The sequence below is a fragment of the Carica papaya genome, chromosome 7, assembly GCF_054855325.1.
Source record: "Carica papaya isolate Zhongbai chromosome 7, ASM5485532v1, whole genome shotgun sequence".
Classification (NCBI taxonomy): Eukaryota; Viridiplantae; Streptophyta; class Magnoliopsida; order Brassicales; family Caricaceae; genus Carica; species Carica papaya.
In genome coordinates this window covers 4,882,843-4,908,796 of record NC_142315.1, presented here as the reverse complement: position 1 = coordinate 4,908,796, position 25,954 = coordinate 4,882,843, and the positions used below count along the sequence as shown (strand labels likewise).

Below are 25,954 nucleotides of genomic sequence, written 5' to 3'. Positions count from 1 at the left end.
TGAGAAAAATATTTTTACTGTATATATTTTCAAAAAAAAAAATTACATTTGCATTAATTCACAAAGATAAAGAAGGAAAAAAAAATTTGTTCCATTTTTTTTCTTTTTTGTTTTTCTGGTTACCTGTGTTTTCTAACTTCACCTGCAACACCCACATCCATGGAAATAAGTTGAAGGTGCTGCATTCTGTCTCCCTCAACAACACCAAATTGCCTGCATATAATGAAATTTAACGATTCAATATAAAGTATTAGGGAATGTAATTCAATATCATATATATATATATATGTAATAGAAGAATAAAAGTTAAACACAAAAGAAAAACAAAAGAAAAGAAAACGGCATTACCATACATTGAAACATGCAAAATTGTACTTTTTTCGCCTCTGACTACGAGAATCCATAATATTTTTAAGTTTAGCTGACATGTCTTGTTCGGTGAATATTCTACTCGTGGGTGAATTCAAGAATGCGTTTCTTTTAATAGGCGGAGACCACAATCCACTCTGTTCGTAGTTAAAGTTATATTCAGATACATCGAAGAACTTGTTGAGAAGCTTATCTGATTTTAGCTTTGATACAAGTTGAACTCTCAAGGTAGATGAGTTAGCAGGGAAAGAAGGTGAGATTTCGGAGATGGTGGACATTGGCTTTTAAAAAAGAAGGGAAGAAAATTAGGTTAGGCCAAGGTTAGGGATGAAGATATTTTAGATGTGAAAATAAAAGAAAAGACAGGATTTTAATTAGAGGGCTAATATCAAAAGGTAGAATATGATAAGGACATGTATGGCTGTTTGCAATCATAGAGCAGTCGTGGGTGGCATACATACAATATATATATATATATCTATATATCTATATATACGTTTTGTGTATGTATATGTAAACAAAAGCTTGGGATTTTGGTGCCGTTGAATTTCATATCCTATGCTTGTGTACAAGATTTAATCATACCAGTTTGAGCTATTGTAAGAATGAAAGTTAAACTTTGTATTATATTCTTCCAAGTATATATATATATATATATATATATATATATACATGTGTGTGTGTATTATATGTTTTCTCTCAAACCACTTAGGCTAACATTAGCACATGCAAGGCAAGGAGACAATCCATAATTGAAGTCAATGAACCCTAGCTGCATGCATGATCCAGCTATAGCCTGTGACATAATTTAGATTCCCAAAATTATTTTATATTTAATTCTGCACTCCATTATATATACAGATAATTAGACTATTTATTACATTTATATAAAATATTTGTAATAAATAATATAATTAAAAATAAAATAATTAATGAAAAGCAATAAAATATGTCTAAAAGGTCAGTTCTATGGTACTTCTGTTTATTTGAAAGTACACACACATATATATATATATATATCTTATTCTACCATGCATATTATTATTTACTTATACTATGTGATTATGTTTGTTATCATTTGTTATTTTATTAGATACGATCTTGATAATATGTTAATTAACATTATAAAAACAGAAAATTAAGATAATAGCAATAAAAATAATAATTTTAATAAAATATAAAATAATTTATTTCATCTTCTTTTGTTGGTTTCTTAATTGATATATATATATATATAATTATAAAAGATGTTTACAAAATCTTATGTCAATTACAAATTTAACGTAATTACTCATATAAGTCCTCCATTATCTTTAATTGTTAAAAATTTTAAATAGACAATTAGTATAAATTCTAGAGTAAATTATTAAGTTATTTTTTTTAAAACTTGACACTCATTATAATTTGAAAATAGTAAAAATTTAAAAATATATGAATGTTTTAAATTAAAAAATGAGACTGTATTGTAAATATAAAAATTATATATAATTTTTATTTCTAGATTTAAGTATTTATACAAGATAGTTAATCATAATTAACATCACTAATTATATTTAATTAAATACTAATCTAAACTGACTTTGACATGTTGACTCTTGACTCTTGACATATTGACCTTGGCTTTGGCCCAAACGCAAACTACTTTTATACCTAAATTAAATATTACTATTAAAAAATATCAAATACGCGCGCATGGAAGGGTAGTCAATACGAAATATAAGATACAGGTCAAGATTAGAAGAGCACTCATGGAGAAGATGAAGATGAGTTTCCATTTGGTTTCAATGTTGTTTTTGCCATGCTTATATACAGCTGCAATGGCAATCAAAGATTTGAGTACTGATCAGTCAGCTCTTCTGGCATTCAAATCCTTCATCACCTTCAGCCATGAAAATATCTTGCTAAACAATTGGACTACCTCTGCCTCTGTTTGCCACTGGACTGGTGTCTCCTGCAGTCTCCGCCATGGAAGAGTCACAGCTTTGGACCTTTCAGACATGGAGCTTACGGGCACTATCTCTCCTCATCTAGGTAATCTCTCATTCCTTGTCTCCTTAAACTTGAGCACCAACAATTTCCATGGCCAAATACCAGAAGAGATTACTCAATCGCGGCGCTTGAAGTTCATCAATTTGACCTATAATCACCTCAATGGAGGAATACCTTCATCAACTGGTAATTTACGGAATTTGCGTCAGTTCAGCCTCCGTAATAATAGTTTATCAGGGACAATTCCGTATTATCTGTTCAACTTGTCTAAATTGGAGGTCTTGGATTTGAGTTTTAATCTCATTCATGGAAACATTCCTCGTGAGATGGGTAAGCTTGCGAACCTCAGAGTACTATATTTGACGCAAAATAACCTTTCTGGATCTATTCCTTGGACCATCTTCAATATTTCCTCGCTGCAGAAGCTTAGTTTGCAAGACAATCGCTTGTCTGGTACTCTACCAGATGAAATGTGTGATGCTCTTCCTAGACTTGAGTATCTTTCCTTTGCTGCTAATGAATTGTATGGTCAGCTTCCTTCAAGCTTGGGTAAGTGTAGGGAGCTTCAACTATTGGCACTGTCACTCAATAAATTCACAGGGAGATTACCCAGAAGTTTTGGAAACTTGACCAAGCTCCAACAAGTTTATCTGGGTTATAACAACTTACAAGGTTTAGTTTCTATCTTTATATCATCTTGACTTATCCTGCATATATTGGTTTCTTTAAGGAATTTTCATATAATAAAGTTATGAATGTTTCCCCTGTAGCAGGTGAAATACCTGATGACATTGGCAACCTACAAAGTCTGGACTATCTGAATCTGGCTTTCAACAATTTAACTGGTGTAATGCCACCCACTACCTTCAACATCTCAACCATAAGAGTCATTGAACTAGAAAACAATAACCTCTATGGTCATCTTGAATCAAGCATAGGTCTTTTGGTTCCAAATCTTGAGGAGCTTTACCTGTGGGGAAATAACCTTAATGGAGTGATCCCAGCTTCTATATCCAATCTTTCCCAACTCGTACTCCTGGAATTGGGCTCAAACTTTTTTTCAGGCCATATACCAGATACACTTGGAAACCTAAAATCCCTCCAATTACTCAGCCTGCACCATAATAATTTGACGGCACAATCTTCTGATTCTCCTTGGGGCTTTCTCTATTCTTTGGCAAATTGCAGACAGTTGAGAGTAATCGACTTATCATATAATCCCTTGGCCGGCAGCCTTCCAATCTCTATTGGAAACCTCTCTTCATCTGTTCAGAAGTTATATGCCATAAATTGCAGAATTAGGGGTGGTCTTCCTAAAGAGATTGGTAACTTAAGCAATCTGATAGATTTAGGCCTTGACAGCAATGAATTGACTGGAGTTCTTCCAGCCACAATTGGTAGACTACAAAATCTACAAGCACTCTATGTTCCTCAAAACAAATTACAAGGATATATTTCTCCTGAACTGTGTCAGTTACAGAGTCTGTATGCTTTGATCTTGAATGATAATGGCTTTCACGGTTCTTTGCCTGAATGCCTATATAACTTGTCTTCCCTTAGAAATTTAGACTTAAGCTCCAATCAGCTAACTTCTGCTGTACCATCTACCTTATGGAGACTCACTGGCATGTTGCAAATAAACTTGTCTTTGAATTCATTAACTGGCAATCTCCCTATGGATATTGAAAGTTTGGAGGCCTTGACGAAACTAGACTTATCAAGGAATCAATTTTTCGGTAATCTTCCAGAAAGCATTGGAGGCCTAAAAGATCTTCTGTATCTTTCCTTGGCAAAAAATGGCTTACAAGGACATATTCCCGAGTCATTTGGAAATCTGATAAGCCTGGAATTCTTGGATCTCTCTTACAACAACCTTTCAGGAGTTATTCCCAAATCCTTGGAAAAGCTTTCTCATCTCAAGCAGCTTAACGTGTCTTTCAACAGGCTAGAAGGAGAAATCCCTCCTGGAGGGCCTTTTACAAACTTGTCATCTCAATCATTTCTGCATAATTATGCTCTCTGTGGTTCATCGCAACTACTGGTTCCGCATTGCAAAAGCCCAGCTATTCATCGATCCAAAAGGGTCATGTCACTTGTGTTCCAGTTCATTTTTCCAGGAATTGCATCCATAATATTGATAGCAGCTGTTATCTTTATCATCTATAGGCGGAGACATAAACAGCAGGCCACCAAGCAGAACACACAAAGCTTCTCACCCCTTGCAACATGGAGAAGAATTTCATATTTTGAACTTGAAAGAGCTACTGATGGATTCAGCGAAAGAAACTTGCTCGGAATGGGAAGTTTTGGTTCAGTGTATAAGGGAACACTTGTGGATGGGGTAGACGTTGCAATAAAGGTTTTCAAGTTGCCGTTAGAGGAAGCTCTCAGAAGTTTTGAAGTTGAAAGTTATATGATGCGCAATATCCGCCATCGGAATCTTGTCAAAATCATTAGCGGTTGCTCCAATGATGATTTTAAGGCCTTGGTGCTGGAGTTCATGTCTAATCAGAGTCTTGAAAACTGGTTGTATTCTCCCAACCATTTCCTAAACTTGCTACAGAGATTGGACATAATGATAGATGTTGCATCAGCACTGGAATATCTTCATCACAGTCTTCCATCACCAATTGTCCATTGTGATTTAAAGCCTACTAATGTCCTGCTAGATGAAAATGTGGTTGCTCATGTGGCTGATTTTGGCATTTCTCAACTTTTAGGAGATGATGTGTCTGTGAGACATACCTTGACGCTTGCTACTATTGGGTATATGGCTCCAGGTAATGATACCACTTCTACATTTGATTTAGTTCAGTTCAATTGCTTAATTTCTACCTTTATTTTTTACCTTACTCTTAACATACATACAAATTATAACATATTTTACTTATAATGTCACCCCTTGCTTCCATCTTAAATTACTTAAGGGTGACAATTCAATTTTTAATTTAATTAACAGGAATTGAGTTTTGACCTAGAAATGCTCAAAGCGAGAGAGCGGATGAATTAAAATGTGCAAACTATGTTCTAATTTTAAAACGTTAAAACTGATGTGAAGATTAGACATAGGAATAAGTAGGGGACAGTTTTAATTTTAAATGCCTAAACTAATATAAAGACTAGACATAGCAATAAGCTGAGAATGATTATGAATTGAATCAAACACAAATCAGTGATTTACGCCTCTGATAGATATCAGCATACTTAGGTTCGGATTTAGATATTTATCTCAGTAAACAATTTAAATAGATGATTGTTTAGTCGAAAATTCAATTATCAGCTTTACTATTTAACCGTTTAGGACATACCCTCATCTTCAAGAGAACTATAGAGCTTAGCATGTTTATACAAACTGTAATAATGCATAAACCATAGATTTTTTTTTTTTTTTTTGAAAGAGTAATTTTCTCCCTATACAAGCTTCTAGAGCCAACAAACTCCAAAAGGATACAATTAGAATAACATACAGATCAGCAGGTTACAAGTACCAAAGCAAAAGCCTAATGAAACTGCAAATCCACTCACTTAGACCACATCAGAATCCTAGTGAATCAGCACATATATTCTTATGCAACCTTAAAACGAGCAGCAAGAGAATCACAAAAACCTAGAAGGATCCAGGTACATATTAAGAGATGATCATTGAATTCTAACACCATCAAAAGATCTCCCGAGAATCATAGAAGCCTATAAATGCCATGGCACCTTGCTGCAACTGACATCAACCTTTGTATTCATTCAAGTAGAATGAAATCTGTAAAATCTGGAAAGACTACAAATCAAGAACCATAGAGAACGAACCTGATCAGCACATACGATCTACAAAACCTGTGGACACTTCTTAATCTGCAGCTCAACCAGTAAAGAATTTGATTAGATGGTGGATTGAAATGCGAGAACAAGCATTTTTCAGAAGTATGAGCAACACAAGAACAATTATGATCCATTTGGTACGAGAAAATAATTTTTAGCTTTTATTTTCTAAATTATATGTCTTCATCCAATATATCATACAAGTAAATTAACAATGAAGAAAATAATAGTGAAAGTGATAATAGATTTAAAAAATTTTAAATTACACGCCCCATATATCATACAAGTAAATTAACAATGAAGAAAATAATAGTGAAAGTGATAATAGATTTAAAAAATTTTAAATTACACGCCCCATACAAGTAATAAATTTATTTTAAATTATACATATATTTTATGATTAAATTATTGATTTAATGTTATTATTAAGTTTGTGTTTAAAATGCTTATATTATTTGTTTTTATATTACTTTAGTTAGTTTGTTATATTTATTGAATAAAACAAATTATTTTTTTAAAATTTTTTTAGAATGAAATAAATGGTTAAACTAGGTAGACTACAGGTATAAAATATTACTCACATAATGGAAATGAGTGAAGAAATATGTACTCACCTCATACAAGTAATGAATTTATTAAATGAGTCAAGTATGGGGGTAGATGTACCCACTGTGGAGGTTCATATCCTTGTGGCCACCACTAGAACATGAAAGGCGAACTTTGGCACAACAGAGGGGAAAAACATACCACTGGATATGAGAGGCCAAGTTTGGCACGATGGAGAGGCATAAAGTACTCTTAGTCATATCGATAGATGCTACGAATCAATTTCCTCCAAAGGAATTTTAACTCGGTCCCAAGTAGCAAGGACCCTTTAGATAGGAACCCCCTACTTAAGTCGAAAATGTTGCATAAGCCCAAGCTTCCCACATTTTTGCTACTGCAGATAAGTGCCCGGTTCACGAGTTTTCCTCCCACTCTGCCATTCCCTGCAAAAAAACCCTTCAAGATGGCTCTTAATTTTCTTGCACCCTCAAAGGAATTTTCATGACCACATGTAAAAATACTTGAGGGCTGGGAGATCTAATTGAATTAAGTTTTTCCTTGCTTTAATTGACAAAAACCTTGACTTCCAAGAAAAAATACTACTCAATCTATTCAGTACAGGCTGCCGGGTAGAGGGGGCCTGTAACGCCCGAAAAATTTGGAAAATTTGTTATTTTATTATTAAATATTTTTATTAAATTAAAAAAAAAAAGAGCGCCACGTCAGCAGACCCAGTCAGCAATCCTGGCTAACCAGGACCTGCCACGTGGCAAGACCACGTCGACCGGGGACGGGCCACGTTGGCGATCCGTGTACGTGCGATCGAACGGCCCAGATTAAGCGTGCGCACGGACGGCCCAGATGCAATCGCACGGACGGACCAGATTCAATCAAAAACGGACGGCCCAGATTAAATCAAAATGGACGGCTGAGATCAAAAGGCAAAAGAGTATAAATAGAACCCCCACACCTGACCACAAAAACCCTAGCCGCCTGCCCTCGCCGGAGAAGACGAACCAGACGCCGGAGAAGCCGGCCGCCGCCACCCGCCGCCGCACCGGGGAGATTTCTGACCGCCGATCGAGGTAAATTTCATACCCCCGACTCGTTTTTCCACGCTGATTTTCCCTGTGGCCAAATCGGAGCCAAAATCTTGGCCAAACGGCCGGAAAACACGGTCGAAACCCAGCGGTGCCGCTGCGCCCCTCCTCGGTTTTTGCCTCCGATGAGGCCCTTCCCGGCCTCCGTTTGATGCAATTTTTATATCACCGTGATCACCATTCTTTTCTCTACAGGTTGATCGGAGCCGAATCACCAAAACACGAACCTCACCGGAGAGCCGCCGCACCCGAGAGCACCGCCGCCGGTAAGCTTCGGTTTTTCGTAATTTTTGGCCCCCCGAGGGCCCTAGGGTTGTTTTATCGCAGGGACCGATGCAAGTGTGGCCGAATTCGACCGAAAACGGCCAACCCGAGGCTAATCACCGCCGGAGCACGGCGGGGCCGCCGTGCCAGAATTGCAATATTGGCCAAAAAGGGGCCCTGGGCCTAATTTGGAATTTTTTGGAACATGTGCAGGTACCGGTAGTGCGTTTCAGTTCCCTGAGAAAAAATTCAGGGAAAATTAGGGACAGCCTGTAGGCACACTGTGAAGCCGTGTTCGGACCCGAAACGAGTAAGGATCCCTCACCCTATTTCCTATCACGGTATTAAAGTTCAATAATGATAAAATGGTATTTCTTGAATCAATGAATGTGTGAAATTGTTTAAGGTCGCTAATGGAGCCCGAGTCTAGTGTGTTTGTCGGTTAACTGTTATTTAGCATATTTTACAGTTTTAAATGCAGTATGAGGTCTGATGTTTTCATTTCATTGTTTCGCGTGCATATTTTACTGTTTTATTGATTATGGGTTGAATGACTGAGAAACCGATGCTGTATGTTGTCTTGTCTGGCATAAATTACTGTTTGCTTGTTTGTATGTAAATTGATGATGCTGACTGAGGAAAAGGAGAATGAAAAATTATGTAAATTGATAATTGTATAATGTGATCAGCCTGACTAGATATCCTGAGAGATGGTGGACGGACCGGGTCCGTAGGGAACCCTACCGGGATTGTGGTCTCTCATACCGGACGGGGTATGGAGACCTTATGTGTTTTGGCGCCCATACCGGACGGGGTATGGGGACGGCCCGTTTCACCCTCATACCGGACGGGGTAATAAGGTTTATAGTTTTGGCGCCCACACCGGACGGGGTATGGGGACGACCCTGGAATCTGATTTCAAGTGTTAAGGGTTAACGGGTAGCGGGACCCCTATGGATCCCCATGGATACTAGTGGGCTGGTAAATGAGGAAAATATGTTGTGTAATGATTGAATTACAAAAAGCGTGATAAGTATTATGTTATACAGTTTATATGATTTCATGATGATGATAATGTTATTGCTTTCGTATATTGTTTTATGAATTTCACCGAGGTAAGTGGATGGTAAAGAATTTATTATTGATTAAAGGATTTGTTGTAAATTATGCTCCATTGGTCTTTTTGTGTTTTCTACCCACCTTTACCTCCGTGACGGTGAGATATCGTGATGTCTTTACTGGACTAGTGTAGCTCATTCCTTATCTAATCATTTCATATCAGAAAGACATTGTTTCCAAGCCCGTTCCGCAGGAGGACGATGAAGGGGACGCCTAAAGACTCCATAGTCATATTCATAGCTTTTACTTTCGAGTTTCTCCTTTAATTAGTTTGATTTTTTATATTTTATGAGCACGTTTTTGGTTTTAGTGTAAGGGATGTTAATCGAAAATTTGACTTCGTTTCCGCATTTGATATTTTTAATACACATTTCATTTTAAATTTCCGGAACCGTTACAGGGCCTCTAGGTTAGCTCTCCAGTGGGTGGCCCAGATGAGCAATCAGCTGGGATGTTCTCCTATATCTAATGAGCACTACCAACTACTCTATACAAAGCACTGTTAATTCCAATTTCATATAAACAGCATGTGAAAATTTTAATCTCTAAGTCAGAAATAACTCAAAACGCGTCACAGAACTCATTTAGTATCCTGAAAATCTCAATCAAAGAATTAAAGAAAGAAGTATATCATCTGTGATGTTTAAACAAGTTTAGATTACTTGTCTTGAGAGACCAAAGGAAAGACACAGGTTACTTGTCTTGTTAACTAAATGCACAGGCCCTTTCACCTCGATATTAAATGCCAGAAAAGGGGAAATTACCGCAATATTAAATGTCAAAGAAAGGGAAGTTATAGGATTCCTTGTCTCAAACCCCTTACTGAAAACTGTCTTGTAGAGAATCCATTAACGAGTATTGATAGGTATTCCCATTGAAATTCATTGGTATATCCAATTCCTTCATTTTTTTCCATGATCATGTATATAAAGAGACACTCAAGTTAATCAAATGCTTTTTCAAAATCCTTGAGAAAGCAAATCCAGCCTCAACCATAGATAAAGTAATGATAAACTTCTTGTTTAAATGCTAAACGGATGAATAATAATTAGTGGCATAGGAAGGAGAGGCAAGGGAGCTTTCAATCCCCCACACACTCTCAAAAAAACAAAGCTATGGAGTCCTCTTTTTATTCTATGCTATGTCAAATATATTAGTAATATGTAACATTATGTAAACTAAAAATTACAAAGCCTAAATTACATAATATAATATGAGAAAAATTTGTCTAACATAGACACATATATAAACACATGCACAAACACACAAAAATTTGTACACAAACATTTATGATAGATTTCTTTTTTTATCATCTTGAGAAAACATATATGGTAGATTATAATTCATGTAAAAAAAGAAAAGAATGTATAAGTAATAGGGGGAGAACATGTCATAGCAGCTGAGAAAGAATATTACAAGATAGTGCTGAGTGCTAGATCATTTGCCTGGGTAACTAATTTACCAAAATCAAAAGATAATTAGGTTATAAGAAAATAGTTTAATTTCATGATTTATATAAGCAAGAATTTCCCTGTTCAATCAAAATAGTATGGTTTATCTTAACCTAATGTCTAAAATTATGTGAATCTAGAATACGGATTAATGGGAACTGTGTCGACAAAAGGCGATATATATAGTTTTGGGATTCTGGTGATGGAGACATTCACAAGAAAGAAGCCTACAGATGAAATGTTTGCAGGAGAAGTAAGCCTAAGGAGATGGGTGGAAGAGTCATTTTTTAGTGAGGATATTTGGGAAAATGTTGTGGATAACACTCTGTTGAAGGTAGATAATGACAAGCACTTGGAAGCAACAATGGAGTGTATATCATCTGTTTTGAGATTAGCCTTGAACTGCTCAGCAGAGTCAGCTAATGACAGAGGAAATATGAGGGATGTCTTGGCCACTCTCAAAAAGACAAGACAAAAGTTTGCAAAGAGTGTAAGACGTTATAACCCAGCTTAGTACAGTGGAATTACTAGCCACCCAAAGCCAAGGCACTAAAGTACATTTCTTTATAGTTTATATTTTTATTGAGCATAATTATGAAGGAATGTATTTTTAAAATTAGTTACAAGAATATATTTTTAACTTAGTTTCTTGTGTATGGTATTATTTCAAATTCTAAATTTTTAGATGTAATACAAAACCAAGATGATGGAGTGTACTTGTAAAACTCAATAGCATCCTCTTTTGCCTATAAAAATCTAAAGTTGTACAAATTAATAATTAAAGGGTTCTTATTTTATTAGAACACAATTATAGCAGTTGTGGATCATATTATTAGAGGAAGGACACTTGTCTTCCTACAATCTGTGATCAAAAGGGAGCATGTGCTATGGTGCAAAGAGAGAACAATTATACATGCTTGGATCAACGTTTAATCAATCATTGTATCAATCTAGTTATGTTCTCTATCATTTAGATGTTTGGAGAGTTATCTGTTTTTATTGAATCTTGCTCCTCGGAAGAAACTTCTGCAATATAACTTAAAAAGTTTCTTTCTTCTACTGTACTAAGCATGAGACTTTTCTTAAACCATGTCTCAATTCAATTTTTGTTTTGTTTTATTGGAAACTGAGGGTAACGGTTGTTTAACCTGTACCTTCAGTGTTTGAATTCAGTCAAAAAGAACCAAACTCTAGTCCTCTCTAGTTGTTTAATTACTTATTTTATTTCAATGATTATGGTATATTAAGTTAATTTATTTTGTTTTGTTTTTACTTATTTGCAACTTTATTTACGTTTCATGTACTTACTTGGGATTCAATATTTGTAATAGGTTAACCTTTGAAGGCCCTTTTGCTTCACTCCAACTTTATTTTCATGTAATTTATGATACTTAGCTATTTACTGCTACTTTTTTTAATAAAAAAATGTGTAATTAACTACAAAACTTGGAAGTAGTCCCTGGAAATTTTGGCTCGCTGCCCATTTGGCTGCATTATGGGTTTCGAGTTGTTGGTTCTAGGGGATCAATATATTTTGCAAAAGACATAAAAGTTTCGATTAAGACCCTTGTTTCTAGGACGAGCTTCTCCATATAACCCAATCCAGCGACAAAAATTGGCTGTTCAGTGGTTGAACAGTAGTCTGTGAATTGCTTTAACACCACAATCTTCTCAAACCCAAGCATCCTTGCAAGCCTGAGAGAGAGGAGGATAGCTTCTGTCTCAATCATTAGTGAATCATTTGTATTGACAGAATCAACGTGGCCTTTGTGCATTCCATTTTCTTCTCAGGTACTCGCAATTATGGCCTTCCCTTCTTTTAATGATACATAACACTGAAATTTGACCACTTGTAGTTCTTAGATGCTTTCGGCTTCGTTGTCGGTTGGGAGACCACCTTGAAACAACACAGCTTCTGCCATTTTATAAATGCTTCTTAGTGTTTTCCTGATCTTCAAGGTGAAGCTTGGATTCCATGTTATTTTATCATGAAAAATTTGATTTCTCCAGCTCATATATAGTCTGCCATGATGGATGCATGCGGCAAAATATTTTGCTAGAATTCCCTTTCTTCTCTGGTCAATTTCTGCATGTGAAACATGTAGTTTGGATATTCATTGCTTGAGTTCAGATTTAGCTGATTTGGCTTGAAACATCATTTACAACTCATCCAAAGGGCACTACTCAGATGACGTTGAACAAAAATATATAGATATGAGCCTGGCCCTTCATTACAGAATATACATGATTTCATATGCTCGGTGTTATTATCACTTTGTAGTCCTCGTTGGCAATTATTAAATAGTCGTGTATCAATGAACTTTCTACCTCCGTGGTAGTTTCCAATCGAAGCTGTTGCAGTGGCACTCCATCTTTCGCAGAGGACTTTATAGGCTAACTTAACACTGTATTAATATATAATCCTTCAAACATAAAAAAATTTCGTTATTTTCATATATCATTATTTATTATCGTATATTAATTAATTATTATGAAAATTTATTCTAGCAGAATGTGAGTGGTACAAAACGAAGCGAGGTAAAAGGAATAGCGAGAGAAGGACAATAGAAAAAACAGAAAATCGATCTAAGCTTGAATTAGAAAAGGTAATGGAGGAATTTGAGCGGAAGATGATAGAGACGCAGACTCGGATCGAGGAATGACTCGAGGTATCTAGTGGGAGTTTGATTTTGGCCATAAAAGAGGGGAAGACAGTGGAAAGATCACAAGGGCAAGGACGAAAAACCCCGTTCTTTTTCGGTGATGAAGCGTTGATCGAGGGAGGAGGCTGAAGTCAACCCCAAAGGAGCCGTTGGTTGAAAGACTGAAAATGACTGGACCCAAGGAGAACTTCGAGGTATTGCGTCCTCCTCTGACTATAAAAGGGGAAGCGACTGAAATTTTGAGGGAAAATGGAGAAATCGACTGGGCTCGGCCGAAGAGAAAAAGAGGGAGAGAGACGCAGCTAAGGAGGGTCTGGAGACGAGAGAAACAGAGGGGAGAAAGGAAAAACTGAGAGGGAATCTTTTGGGGTTTTTGGTGAGTGGAAATGGAGAGAATTTCAGGGGATAAGAGGGAAATTTTCTGGGCTTTTGGCGAGCGAAAACAGAGGTTTTTGTAAAACCGGGGAGGGAGACTTCCGTAAAATTGGGGGAAGAACTGAGCGCTTGAGGGCGTTCTTTTTCTTCCGAGTTGGGAAACACCAAAAGAGAGGGGAGAAAGGAGAAGACCAAGAAGCTTTTTTGAGAGAGAGAAATCAGGAAGGGACCGGTAAGAATTCTTTGGAGTCAGCAGTGTGGGAAATTGGAATGCAAAAATCGACCATTAGGTATGATAATAATTTAACTACATAAAGATGTGCTAACTATTTTGGAACAGAACTTTTATGTTATTGCTAAACTAGCTATAAACTATAGTCATCTGTTCTTCGTTATTTCAGATATCCTCCTTTGTTTCTCTTCAAGATACATGAAGAAGAAGAAGAAGAAGAAGAAGAAGAAGAAGAAGAAGAAGGGTAGTTTCTAATTCTACTCTGTAATTTTGACTCTTTGGTAGAAAACAAACCAATTAGATTTTGAAATAAACGTCCCCAGAATATTAAATTACAATAACATCATTCTTCTTTAATTCTTCCGACCAGCCACAAACCAACGAAGAGGATTATTCTTTACATTTATGGAATTATACTTACGTTGAGAATTATTCTGATGATTGATGGTACTTATTGGATGGTAGTTTAATTGAATAAACTCTTAACTTTCTCTTAAAAAATAATAATAAACACATCCAACCCATTTTACACTCAGTTTTAAGTTTGCAAAAATTAGATTATCATTATAGGATTAGAAACATATTCAGCTTTGTTTTTTATTTGTCCATAGAAAATATAATTTCTTACTTTTAAAATGAAAATGTTTAATTTTCATTGTCATTATAGGACACTTGTTTAATTTCCTTAGAAAAAGATTACACACTAAGTAATAAAGAGGATAATGTTATTTATTTGAAGATTTTTTTAGTCTGTTGCCTTTGTCTAGAGCACAATTCAGCATTCAAACGTTTAATCTCAAAGGCAAAGATGTTTAATCCATTTATTGGTTTTGTTTTTTTTTTTTTTCAATATCCAATGACAGAGATAGAATGTTTCAATATCTCTATCTCTCTTTTTCAATGCATATATATATATATATAGATGCAAGGGTCAACATTAGGATGGTCTAGTTCCACTTCAAAGGAGATTAAAAGAGCACCCATGAAGAAGATGAAGATGAGTTTCCATTTGGTTTCAATATTGTTGTTGCTATGCTTCTGTACAGCTGCAATGGCAATCAAAGATTTGAGTATTGATCAATCAGCTCTTCTGGCATTTAAATCCTTCATCACCTTCAGCCGTGAAAACATCTTGCTATACAATTGGACTACCTCTGCCACTGTTTGCCACTGGATTGGTGTCTCCTGCAGTCTCCGCCATGGAAGAGTCACAGCTTTGGACCTTTCAGACATGGGGCTGACGGGCACTATCCCTCCCCATCTAGGTAATCTCTCATTCCTTGTCTCCCTGAACTTGAGCACCAACAATTTTCATGGCCCAGTACCAGAAGAGCTTACTCAATTGTGGGACTTGAAGTTCATCAATTTGACCGACAATCACCTCAATGGAGGAATACCATCATCAATCGGTAATTTACGAAATTTGCGTCAGTTCAGCCTCTGTAATAACAGTCTATCAGGTACAATTCCGTATTATCTGCTGAACTTGTCTAAGTTGGAGGTATTGGACCTGAGTCTTAATCTCATTCGTGGAAACATTCCTCGTGAGATTGGTAAGCTTACTAACCTTAAAGTAGTTTATTTGACATAAAATAACCTTTGTGGATCTATTCCTTGGACCATCTTCAATATTTCCTCACTGCAGAAGCTTAGTTTGCAAGACAATAGCTTGTCTGGTACTCTACCAGATCAAATGTGTGATCTTCTTCCTAAACTTGAGTATCTTTCTTTTGCTGATAATGAATTGTAAGGTCAGCTTCCTTCAAGCTTGGATAAGTGCAGGGAGCTTCAACTGTTGGCACTGTCACTCAATAGATTCACAGGGAGATTACCCAGAAGTTTTGGAAACTTGACCAAGCTCCAACAAGTATATCTGGGTTATAACAACCTACAAGGTTTGGTTTCTATCTATATATCATCTTTACTTGTCCTGCATATGTTATTTTTTATGAGGAATTATTAGACTGATCATATAATATTATTTATGAATGTTCCCCCCATAGCAGGTGAAATACCTGTTGACATTGGCAATCTGCAAAATCTGATGTATCTGAATATGGCTTTTAACAAGTTAACTGGTGTAATCCCATCCACCATCTTCAACATCTCGACCATAAGAGTTATTGAACTAGAAGACAACAACCTCTTCGGTCATCTGGAATCAAGCATAGGTCTTTCGGCTCCAAACCTCGAGGAGCTTTACCTGTGGGGAAATAACCTTAACGGAGTGATCCCAGCTTCTATCTCCAATCTTTCCCAACTCGTACTCCTGGAATTGGGCTCGAACTTTTTCTCAGGCTACATACCAGATACACTTGGAAACTTAAGATCACTCCGAATACTGAACTTGCACCATAATAATTTGACAGCACAATCTTCTGACTCTCCTTGGAGCTTTCTCTATTCCTTGGGAAATTGCAGACAGTTAAGAGTCATTGAGTTGTCATATAATCCCTTGAGTGGCACCCTTCCAACCTCTATTGGAAATCTCTCTTCATCTGTTCACCATTTAAATGCCAGAAATTGCAGAATTAAGGGTGGTATGCCTAAAGAGATTGGTAACTTAAGCAGTCTGATAGGTTTAGGCCTTGACAACAATGAATTGACTGGAGCCCTTCCAGCCACAATTGGCAGACTACAAAATCTACAAGCATTGTATCTTCCTCAAAACATATTACAAGGATCTATTCCTCCTGAACTGTGTCACTTAGGGAGTCTGTATGCTTTGATCTTGAATGGTAATGCCTTTCACGGGTCTTTGCCTGAATGCTTATATAACTTATCTTCCCTTAGAGATTTCGACTTAAGCTCCAATCAACTAACTTCTGCTATACCATCTACCTTATGGAGACTCACTGACATGTTGCAAATAAACCTGTCTTTGAATTCGTTAACTAGCAATCTCCCTATGGATATTGAAAATCTGGAGGTCTTGACCAAACTAGACTTATCAAGTAATCAATTTTTCGGTAATCTTCCAGAAAGCGTTGGAGGCCTAAAAGGTCTTTTGCATCTTTCCTTGGCAAAAAATGGCTTACAAGGAAATAGTCCCCAGTCATTTGGAAATCTGATAAGCCTGGAATTCTTGGATCTCTCTTACAACGATCTTTCAGGAGTTATTCCCAAGTCCTTGGAAAAGCTTTCCCATCTCAAGCAGCTTAACTTGTCTTTCAACAGGCTAGAAGGAGAAATCCCTACTGGAGGGCCTTTTAGAAACTTTTCAGCTCAATCATTTCTGCATAATTATGCTCTCTGCGGTTCACCGCAACTACTTGTTCCGTGTTGCAAAAGGCCAGCTATTGATCGATCCAAAAGGGTCATGTCACTTGTACTCCAGTTCATATTTCCAGGCATTGCATACATAATATTAATAGCAACTGTTATCTTTATCATCTATAGGTGGAGGCATAAACAGCAGGCCAACAAGCAGAACAAACAAAGTTTCTCACTCCTTGCAACATGGAGAAGAGTTTCATATATTGAACTTAAAAGAGCTACTAACGGATTCAGCGAAAGAAACTTGCTCGGAATAGGAAGTTTTGGTTCAGTGTATAAGGGAACACTCGCAGATGGGGTAAATGTTGCAATAAAGGTTTTCAAGTTGCCGTTAGAGAAAGCTCTCAGAAGTTTTGAAGTTGAAAGTCATATGATGCGTAATATCCGCCATCGGAATCTTGTCAAAATCATTAGCAGTTGCTCCAATGATGATTTTAAGGCCTTAGTGCTGGAGTTCATGTCTAATCAGAGTCTTGAAAACTGGTTGTATTCTCACAACCATTTTCTAAACATGCTACAGAGACTGGACATAACAATAGATGTTGCATCAGCTCTGGAATATCTTCATCACAATCTTCCATCACCAATTGCCCATTGTGATTTAAAGCCTACCAATGTCCTCCTAGATGACAATATGGTTGCACATGTGGCTGATTTCGGTGTTTCCCAACTTTTAGGAGATGATGAGTCTGTGAGACACACCTTGACGCTTGCCACTATTGGGTATATGGCTCCAGGTAATGATACCATCTCTACATTCAATTTGATTCACTTATCATTTTCTTCTTGCTTAATTTCTACCTCTATTTTTTACCTTACTCTTAACATACATACAATTCAAGCTTTCATTTTTCGCCAACCATCCTTAGTACTAAACATCCGCCAGTTCATCAAGGAAGAGTAATGCAAGCCCTGCTTTTTATTCCTTTTGGGTTCAGTGTACCAAAAAATATTTGTCGCATCTCTGGATCCAAGCGCCGGGATTTATACCTTCAAATAATGGAATTTCCACTTTGGGCAAGCTGACCAGGTTGGTGCGAACTGGACTGGTTCACATTTAAGGGTTAAAAACCAGTTCGCATTAACCCATGAATTGGGTCTAATTTGGTCCATTATTTTTTCAACTGGTTTACTCCCTACACCATTTTGTATTAACTCATAGATTCTTCAATGCATTCTCCACTGAAATCAGTCTATTTATATGCATACTCGAGGGTCGAATGCATTTTTAGGTACGGCAGCCTATTACAGATCGGGTGCACATCCGTTGCAACCCATGCAAAGGATTTGTTATAGCGGTCGGCAAAACTACCTACCGAAAACCCTAACCACATCTTCCAGATTTTCTAAGGATGAAATAACATTTTCACATTCTTGCGTGTGTTTTTCATATTTCATCCTTGTACATGAATTCCTTTTTTCACCCTTCCCCTACAACACCTTCAAAGGCTTCGTGACACCAACAAACTCCAAAAGGATACAATTAAAATAACATACAGATCCAGCAGCTTACAAGTAATCAACTGAATCAAATGTTTTTTCAAAATCCTTGAAAAGCAAATCCACCCTCAACCATAGATAAAGTAATGATAAGCTTCTTGTATAAATGCTGAATGGATGAATAATTAGTGGCATAGGAAGGAGGGGAAAGGGAGCTTTCAACCCCCCAACCCCCTCTAAAAAAAATGCTATATAGTCCTCTTTTTCTTCCATGCAATATCAAAATATATTAGTAATATGTGAGATTAAGTAAGCCAAAGAATTACAAAGCCTAAATTACATTATATAATATGAGAAAAATTTGTCTTAACATAAACACACACATGCATTCACACAAACATAAATTTGTACAAAATCATATATGATATATCTCTTTTTTTATTTTTTTGAGAAAACATATATGATAGGTTATAATTCATTTAAAAGAAGACAGGATATATGAGTAATAGGGGAAAAACCATATCATAGCAGCTAAGAAAGAATATTACAACATAGTACTCTTGATGCTGAATAATTTGCCTAAGTAACAATTTATCAAAACCAAAAGATAATTAGGTAATAAGAAAATAGTTTAATTTCATGATTTATATAAGCAAGAATTTCCCTTTTAATTTCTAAATAATATGGTTTATCTAAACCTAATGCCTAAAATTATGTGAATTTAGAATACGGATTAATGGGAACTGTGTCAACAAAAGGAGATATATATAGTTTTGGGATTCTGGTGCTGGAGACATTCACAAGAAAGAAGCCTACAGATGAAATGTTTGCAGGAGAAGTAAGCCTAAGGAGATGGGTGGAAGAGTCATTTTTTAGTGAGGATATTTGGGAAAATGTTGTGGATAACACACTCTGTTGAAGGTAGATAATGACAAGCATTTGGAGGCAACAATGGAGTGTATATCATCTGTTTTGAGATTAGCCTTGAACTGCTCAGCAGAGTCAGCTAATGATAGAGGAAATATGAGGGCTGTCTTAGCCACTCTCAAAAAGATGAGACAAAAGTTTGCAAAGAGTGTAAGACTTTAACCCAGCTTAGTACAGTGGAATTACTAGCCACCCAAAGCCAAGGCACTGAGGTACATATCTGTATAGTTTATATTTTCAATGAACATAATTATGAAGGAATTTGTGTATTGAAAATTAGTTGTAAGAATATATTTCAACTTTAGATTCTGGTATATGGTATACTTCAAATTCTAAATTTTTTTATGATAGTGTGACCTCAAAAGCATCTTCCTTTCTCCACAACTGTATATTTCCAATTATATATGTGTGTGTGTGTATATACAATCACTGAAAATATATAGCAGAGAGAGGGTACATTTTCAAATAGTAGAAGTATTTAACCCAATGGTTTTGTCAATTCTATGCTCACACTATAACCATATAATGATTAATCACTTAATTTAATAATTTTTATATATTTAGTTAAATTTTTGTTCTTATAACTTTATTATTATGTTAGTTTTTATTATGTAAAAGAAAATTAAATAAATTTAATATCAAAGTTTATGAAGAAAATTATATACAGTTTGTAAACTAAAGAGCTATCATTAATTTTTTATTTAAAATGGAAAGTTTATATATATATATATATATATTCCTTAAATGTCTGTAAATTAAAAAGTTAATTTTTCCAATTTTAAAAAGTAACAGATTTTTGTTTATATATTTCATATTGTGGTCCCAGCACGTAACAATAAATCTTCACTGGATATGGTTGATATAGAAACACAAACCACACACACACAGAGATCGAATCTTTCATGGCGACCCTCTGCTATCAACCCTCCGTCGTCTTCTCCTCCTCTTCCACAACAATCACTGCCATTAACACCCAACCAAAACCTCAACAACTCTTCTCTAAGCCAACACTACCTATAACCCTCACGGCAGTCATAGCCACCACCTCCATCTTCACAACCTCCCTGTCCTCTCTCGCAGCACCAGACAGCCCCTACCGGATCTACTACGGAACCGCCGCCAGCGCCGCTAACTACGGGGGATACGGCGGAAATTCCGACAAGAAAGCCTCGGCCGAATACGTGTACGATGTGCCGGAGGGATGGAAGGAGCGGCTGGTGTCGAAAGTGGAGAAAGGAACGAACGGGACGGATAGCGAGTTCTACAATCCGAAAAAGAGGACGGAGAAGGAGTACCTGACGTTTTTAGCAGGATTCAGACAATTGGCTCCGAAAGACATGGTGCTGAACAATTTGGCGCTGTCGGATGTAGAATTGCAGGATCTGATTGCGGGAGCGGACAGCCTGGTGTCGGAGGAGAAGAAAGACGAGGAAACAGGTCAGGTATATTATGTGTATGAAATTGACGGGATCGGAAAGCATAGTCTGATAGCCGTTACCTGTGCGAAGAATAAGCTATATGCGCACTTTGTTAATGCTCCTGCTCCGGAGTGGAAGAGGGATGAGGAGACGCTCAGACACATTCATCAGTCCTTCAAAACTGTGGGGTAATTTTGTAATTTTCTAATTCATATATATATATATATATATATGCGCGAGGAGCTCTGAGATTAATTGCGAATTTTAAAAAATAAAATAAATTTATTAATATAATTCGGTAATTCATATACAATAATTACTATAATATGAAAGTATCTAATAACATAATATATATGTGTGTGTGTGTAAGTAGTACCAGAATTTGCTATACGGCGCTTCCTCATTTTTTAAAATTATTTTTAAACATTATAATAAAATTATTACGATAATCTATATTTTAAGTTGATTAATAAAGAATATTAACCAGTTATATAATGTAATTATAATTTAATAGAAGAATCATATCTAAATTTAATTAAAAAAGTTTCATTACTTGTTGCTATTAATATATCATTTTTTTTTAAATATCTTTTATATTTTAAATAACAAATTGGTTTTATATATTCAATATCTACTATATATAAAAATTATCCACACATTTTTAGTTAAATTGATAATATATAATAGACAATAAAATTAAAGTTTATAACAATTATTTATTTAAATGTATAAATATAAAAAGTAAAACAATTTTTTAATTAATTTAACAAACACAAAAATAATCCATTTAAATTTTTATTTATTTATAAATTAAAAAATTATTCAATATATAAGTTATTGATCAAATATTTACTTTTATTTATTAGGCATATTTCACAAAAAATAATGCAAGACCTATTTTTACATTGTTGTTAGGAATATATTTACTTATATATATATAACTTATGCATCATGGATGGATTTTACCATTCTAAAAGACTTATTCTCTTTCCAATCTTTTTATTACTTTAAAAAAAAAAATTATGAGTCAATGGTGATTTTTAGCGTAGAATAATACTTTTTTTTTATTTTTATATAATTATAAAAGATTTAAAATTATGTATTATGCATACAACAAAACTACAAAAGTATTACATAAGAAAAGATAGAGAATAGCCTTTGGGGGGAAAGAGATCTAGTGCTGAAAAATTGGCATAGGAGTGTATAGCTTCAGAATATATTAGAAAATTTTCCCAATTGGCTTTGGATTCCATTCACATGTCAAGCATGATCTCTGACCCAGTGAATCCCTACTATCATTTTCTTCTTTGCTTATTCTTTCTCAGTTTTGTTCACTTGCATGTCATTTCTTTTATTATATTGAGGTTTTGTGAAATTGAAATTTTGGGTACGAAATTTATAGTTGCGGAATAAGATATAAGTGAGGTTGAAAAGACAAAATTAAATGGGTAAATTTTAATTAACTTCTACGTATTAAATAACTAATGTAACGACTCTGAAAATTTAAAAGGAAATATATAATAATTTAAGTGCGTAAACGAAATAAAATATTAAGTTTTACATCCTTTACACAATAACTTAAAAGTATTAAACAAATATTACGGAATGAATTCTCTGAAAGAAATACGAGAAATACGAAAAGTAATGGAAAATAAAAAATATCTAGTGATACTCGCAATCTTCTTGCGGATTGAACTTTAAAACCAGGTTCTTTTGATATGAAATTGTTAGATAAGGGATGAGTTACACTACCCCAATAAGAATATCACACTATATTACCAGCACAGAAGCAATGATTGGTAGAAAATCAAAACAACTAATGGAACACTAGATTTAGCAAATTCGTTTATCAATCGTAAAATCATTTACCGTTCACTTATCATTATAGAATTTATGAAAACGACCTATAGAGACAATAATATCATACAGATCATAACTTCATACACAATCAGTAACATAGAACATATCATAAATTCATATTCATTAATAATAAACTAAATCATAACCGTTTCTTATTTCACCAGCCTACTAGTATCCATGCAGATCCATAGGGGTGTCCCCGCTACACCTGAACTATTTTCCTTAATAATCTCAATTACAGGGTCGTCCTCATACCTCGTCTGGTATGAGCACCAAGATATTAAACCTCAATACCTCGTCCGGTATGAGGGTGAAGCGGGCCATCTTCATTCCCCGTCCGGTATGAGTGCCAAATTTTCAAGTCTCCATATCTCGTTTGGTATGAGACAACGTTTACAGTAGGGTTCCCTATGAATCCATTCCGTCCACCATCTCCCAAGATATCTAGTGAGGCTGTTATCTTATCTTTTTATTTGATCACACCCTTTTCCTATTTTTCCTTAGTCTCCGTTACCAAATCAAACATAATCACATAAACAAATGAACATGCATCCGGTGATGCAATCATATCTTAAATCCCAAAATCAAACAGTGGTCGAGTAAGATAATAATACATGCATTTAAACCATAAAATAGATAAAGCAGAAACCATCATACTTTTAGACGGCAAAATAAATCAATAGAAATCAACAGAGAACAATATCTAGTTCGGACTCCATTAAAAATCTGTAATTAATTATGCAAATCTATTTAATTTGTACAAAATACCGTATTATTATTTATTCAAACTTCAATTCTATATAGGAAATAGGGTGAGGGGTCCTTACTTAATTTGACACCGAAAGCTAAATGGCTTACTGCGCCTACGGGCGATCCCTAGGTTCCCTGAATTTTTTTTCGAAAACTGAAATGCACTTATAGTACCTACAAATGTTCCAAATAAACCCAAAAATCAGTCCCAATGCGTACTCGATCAATTTCAGAAATCCCGCACGGTGGCTTTGCCATGCTCGGCCAACGTCGGCTTCGCCGTGCTCCGGCGACGGTGCCGCCGCCCGCACCTGTGGTCCGTCTCGGATCGGCCGTTTTCGGCCAAATTCGGTTGATTTTACATCGATTCCTGCGATCACACATGCTAAAGGGCCTCGGTGGTTCGAAAAATACGAAAAATCAAAATTCACCGACGGCAGGGCTCTCCGGTGCGGCGGCTCTTCCGACTCACGTTGCGGTTGGGTGTTTCACTTCGTTCAACCTGTAGAGAAGAAAACGGTGACCACAACGGTAAAAAAATTACACAAAACGGGAATTGGAAAGGACCTCATCGGAGGTGGTTTGTGAAATTTCCTGCGGTGGCGGCGCCGGGCTTCGGCGGTGTTTTTCCGGTCAATTGGCTGATTATTTCACTCCGATTTATCTATGGGTGGGTTTAAAATCTAATTTTATGCAAAAAGATAATTTTTTACCTTTTTTGACGGTCGGAAGGGTTCCGGTGCGGTGGCGGTCGGCTCTCTAGCGGCTGGGTTGTCTTCTTCGGCGAGGAGTTCTGGCAACTAGGGTTAGGGTTTGAGTACGGATGAGTATAAATAACCATCCACTTTTGATTTGTACCGTCCATCGTTTTTTATCTGTACCGTCCGATCACGATTAAATAGGGAGTGAATCTGGGCTGTTCATCACGATTCAATCTAGGCCATCCGTGCGAGCGGGAACGGATCTCAGCCGTTCAATCGTGCGCACGCAGATCGCCCACATGGCTCCCCTCGCGTGGCCTCCCGCGTCAGCGCCTCTGCCACTTGGCGCGTCCTGGTTGGCCGGAGTTGCTGACCGGACGTCTAACATGGTGTAATTTTTTTAAATTGCGTTTTGACATCCGATTTCTGATTTTTCTTTTAAAAATAATCTCAGAACCCAAAATTTCACTATTTTTTTCAAAATTATTTTCAATTTAATCATTTATCAATTTATCTAAATTTTTATAAAATAAAATAAAATAAAATAAATAATTAAAAAATTATATTTATTAATAATAAATAAATAAAATTTTAGTTGGGTGTCACAACCAAGGTTTAACAAAAAAATATTGAGTCCAAATAGTATAATCCTGGCTTGATAGCTTAAGTTTTGATTATTTATCCTATTATATAAACCCACTTTTTAAATATATCTTCTTCTTCTTTTTTAGATCAAACATTAATTATATTGATTTGATAAATAATTCATTAGTATAAATATAAGTTAATATGATTTGTTTAGAGCGTGATTAGAGTATTAAGATTAAACATGTTTACAAAGAAATTAATCGTTATGCTGACTACTTATCAAATATTTTTAAATTCTCTTCGTCTTCCGACTAACTTACATTCGATTGCCACACTCTTTAACATTATGAATGAAGACTCCATCCGTATTTTTTTAGTTTAGAATCTGCTTCCTCTAAATTTTAGTTTTGTTTTCTGTCTCTTTTACCCTTTGTACCTAAAAAAAATATAAGTTAATATTACTCTTTATAAACGTATAAGAAATATTCTCTTCATGTTGTTAGAAAAAAATGAATAATTAGAAATTGTACGTACACATAAAACTAGATTCATAAAATCACCAAATTAATTAAATATTTAAATCATAAATTCCCCTTTTTTTTGTAATTTTCATTTTCCAATAAAAAAAAAGTAAAAGAAAAATATTTATATTCTCGTAATTGAGTTGGATAAGTTTCAAATAGGTCAACATAAAACTCCTACACATTTCATTTATTAAGTAGCATTTAATAAGAGAGTTTTAGTTTAAGATAAATGAATACAATTATGAGATAATACCCTTCTTATTTACATTATTTTAATTACAACGAAATATTTTGATTATGTATTTAGCATAATTTTAAGGCATTTTGAATCACTTTTGATCTCGTCATAATTCACTAATTACGGGATAATTATTAACCAAAGAGTTCAATTTTAATAGAATTTTTAATTGATACAATTCTAACATGGTCTTTCAATTGTATCGTTTTAATTAAAATATAATAATAACATTTCACGTCATAAATTTATTTTAATTATCTCAGTTTTAATCTTACTAAAATTGTTTTAATTAGACAGTTCTAATTTTAATA

The 25,954-nt window shown here is 35.4% G+C and overlaps 2 protein-coding genes and 1 long non-coding RNA gene across 3 annotated transcripts; 2 read left to right on the top strand and 1 right to left on the bottom strand.

Moving 5' to 3' along the window:
* Positions 1 to 792, bottom strand: LOC110822066 (uncharacterized). Its single transcript, XR_015813334.1, has 2 exons — positions 349 to 792; positions 1 to 213 (listed from the first exon to the last, which is right to left on the bottom strand). It is a non-coding gene; the product is annotated as an uncharacterized LOC110822066 (long non-coding RNA).
* Positions 793 to 2,065: 1,273 nt separating this feature from the next.
* Positions 2,066 to 19,909, top strand: LOC110824415 (uncharacterized). Its single transcript, XM_088208242.1, is given in 7 exon segments — positions 2,066 to 3,030; positions 3,129 to 5,138; positions 14,968 to 15,474; positions 15,673 to 15,816; positions 15,928 to 17,934; positions 19,363 to 19,541; positions 19,544 to 19,909. Coding segments are annotated over 7 exon segments (5,943 nt in total). The 5' UTR covers positions 2,066 to 2,117; the 3' UTR covers positions 19,727 to 19,909.
* Positions 19,910 to 20,390: 481 nt separating this feature from the next.
* Positions 20,391 to 21,276, top strand: LOC110824467 (thylakoid lumenal protein (Mog1/PsbP/DUF1795-like photosystem II reaction center PsbP family protein)). The gene has a single exon (XM_022055052.2). The coding sequence runs from the start codon at positions 20,467 to 20,469 to the stop codon at positions 21,172 to 21,174; it is 708 nt and encodes a 235-aa protein (XP_021910744.1). The 5' UTR covers positions 20,391 to 20,466; the 3' UTR covers positions 21,175 to 21,276.
* Positions 21,277 to 25,954: the final 4,678 nt, after the last annotated feature.

What these genes read in the sequence shown, in the direction of transcription:
- LOC110824467 (XM_022055052.2), top strand. Translation starts at nt 20,467, where the DNA reads ATGGCGACCCTCTGCTATCAACCCTCCGTCGTCTTCTCCTCCTCTTCC.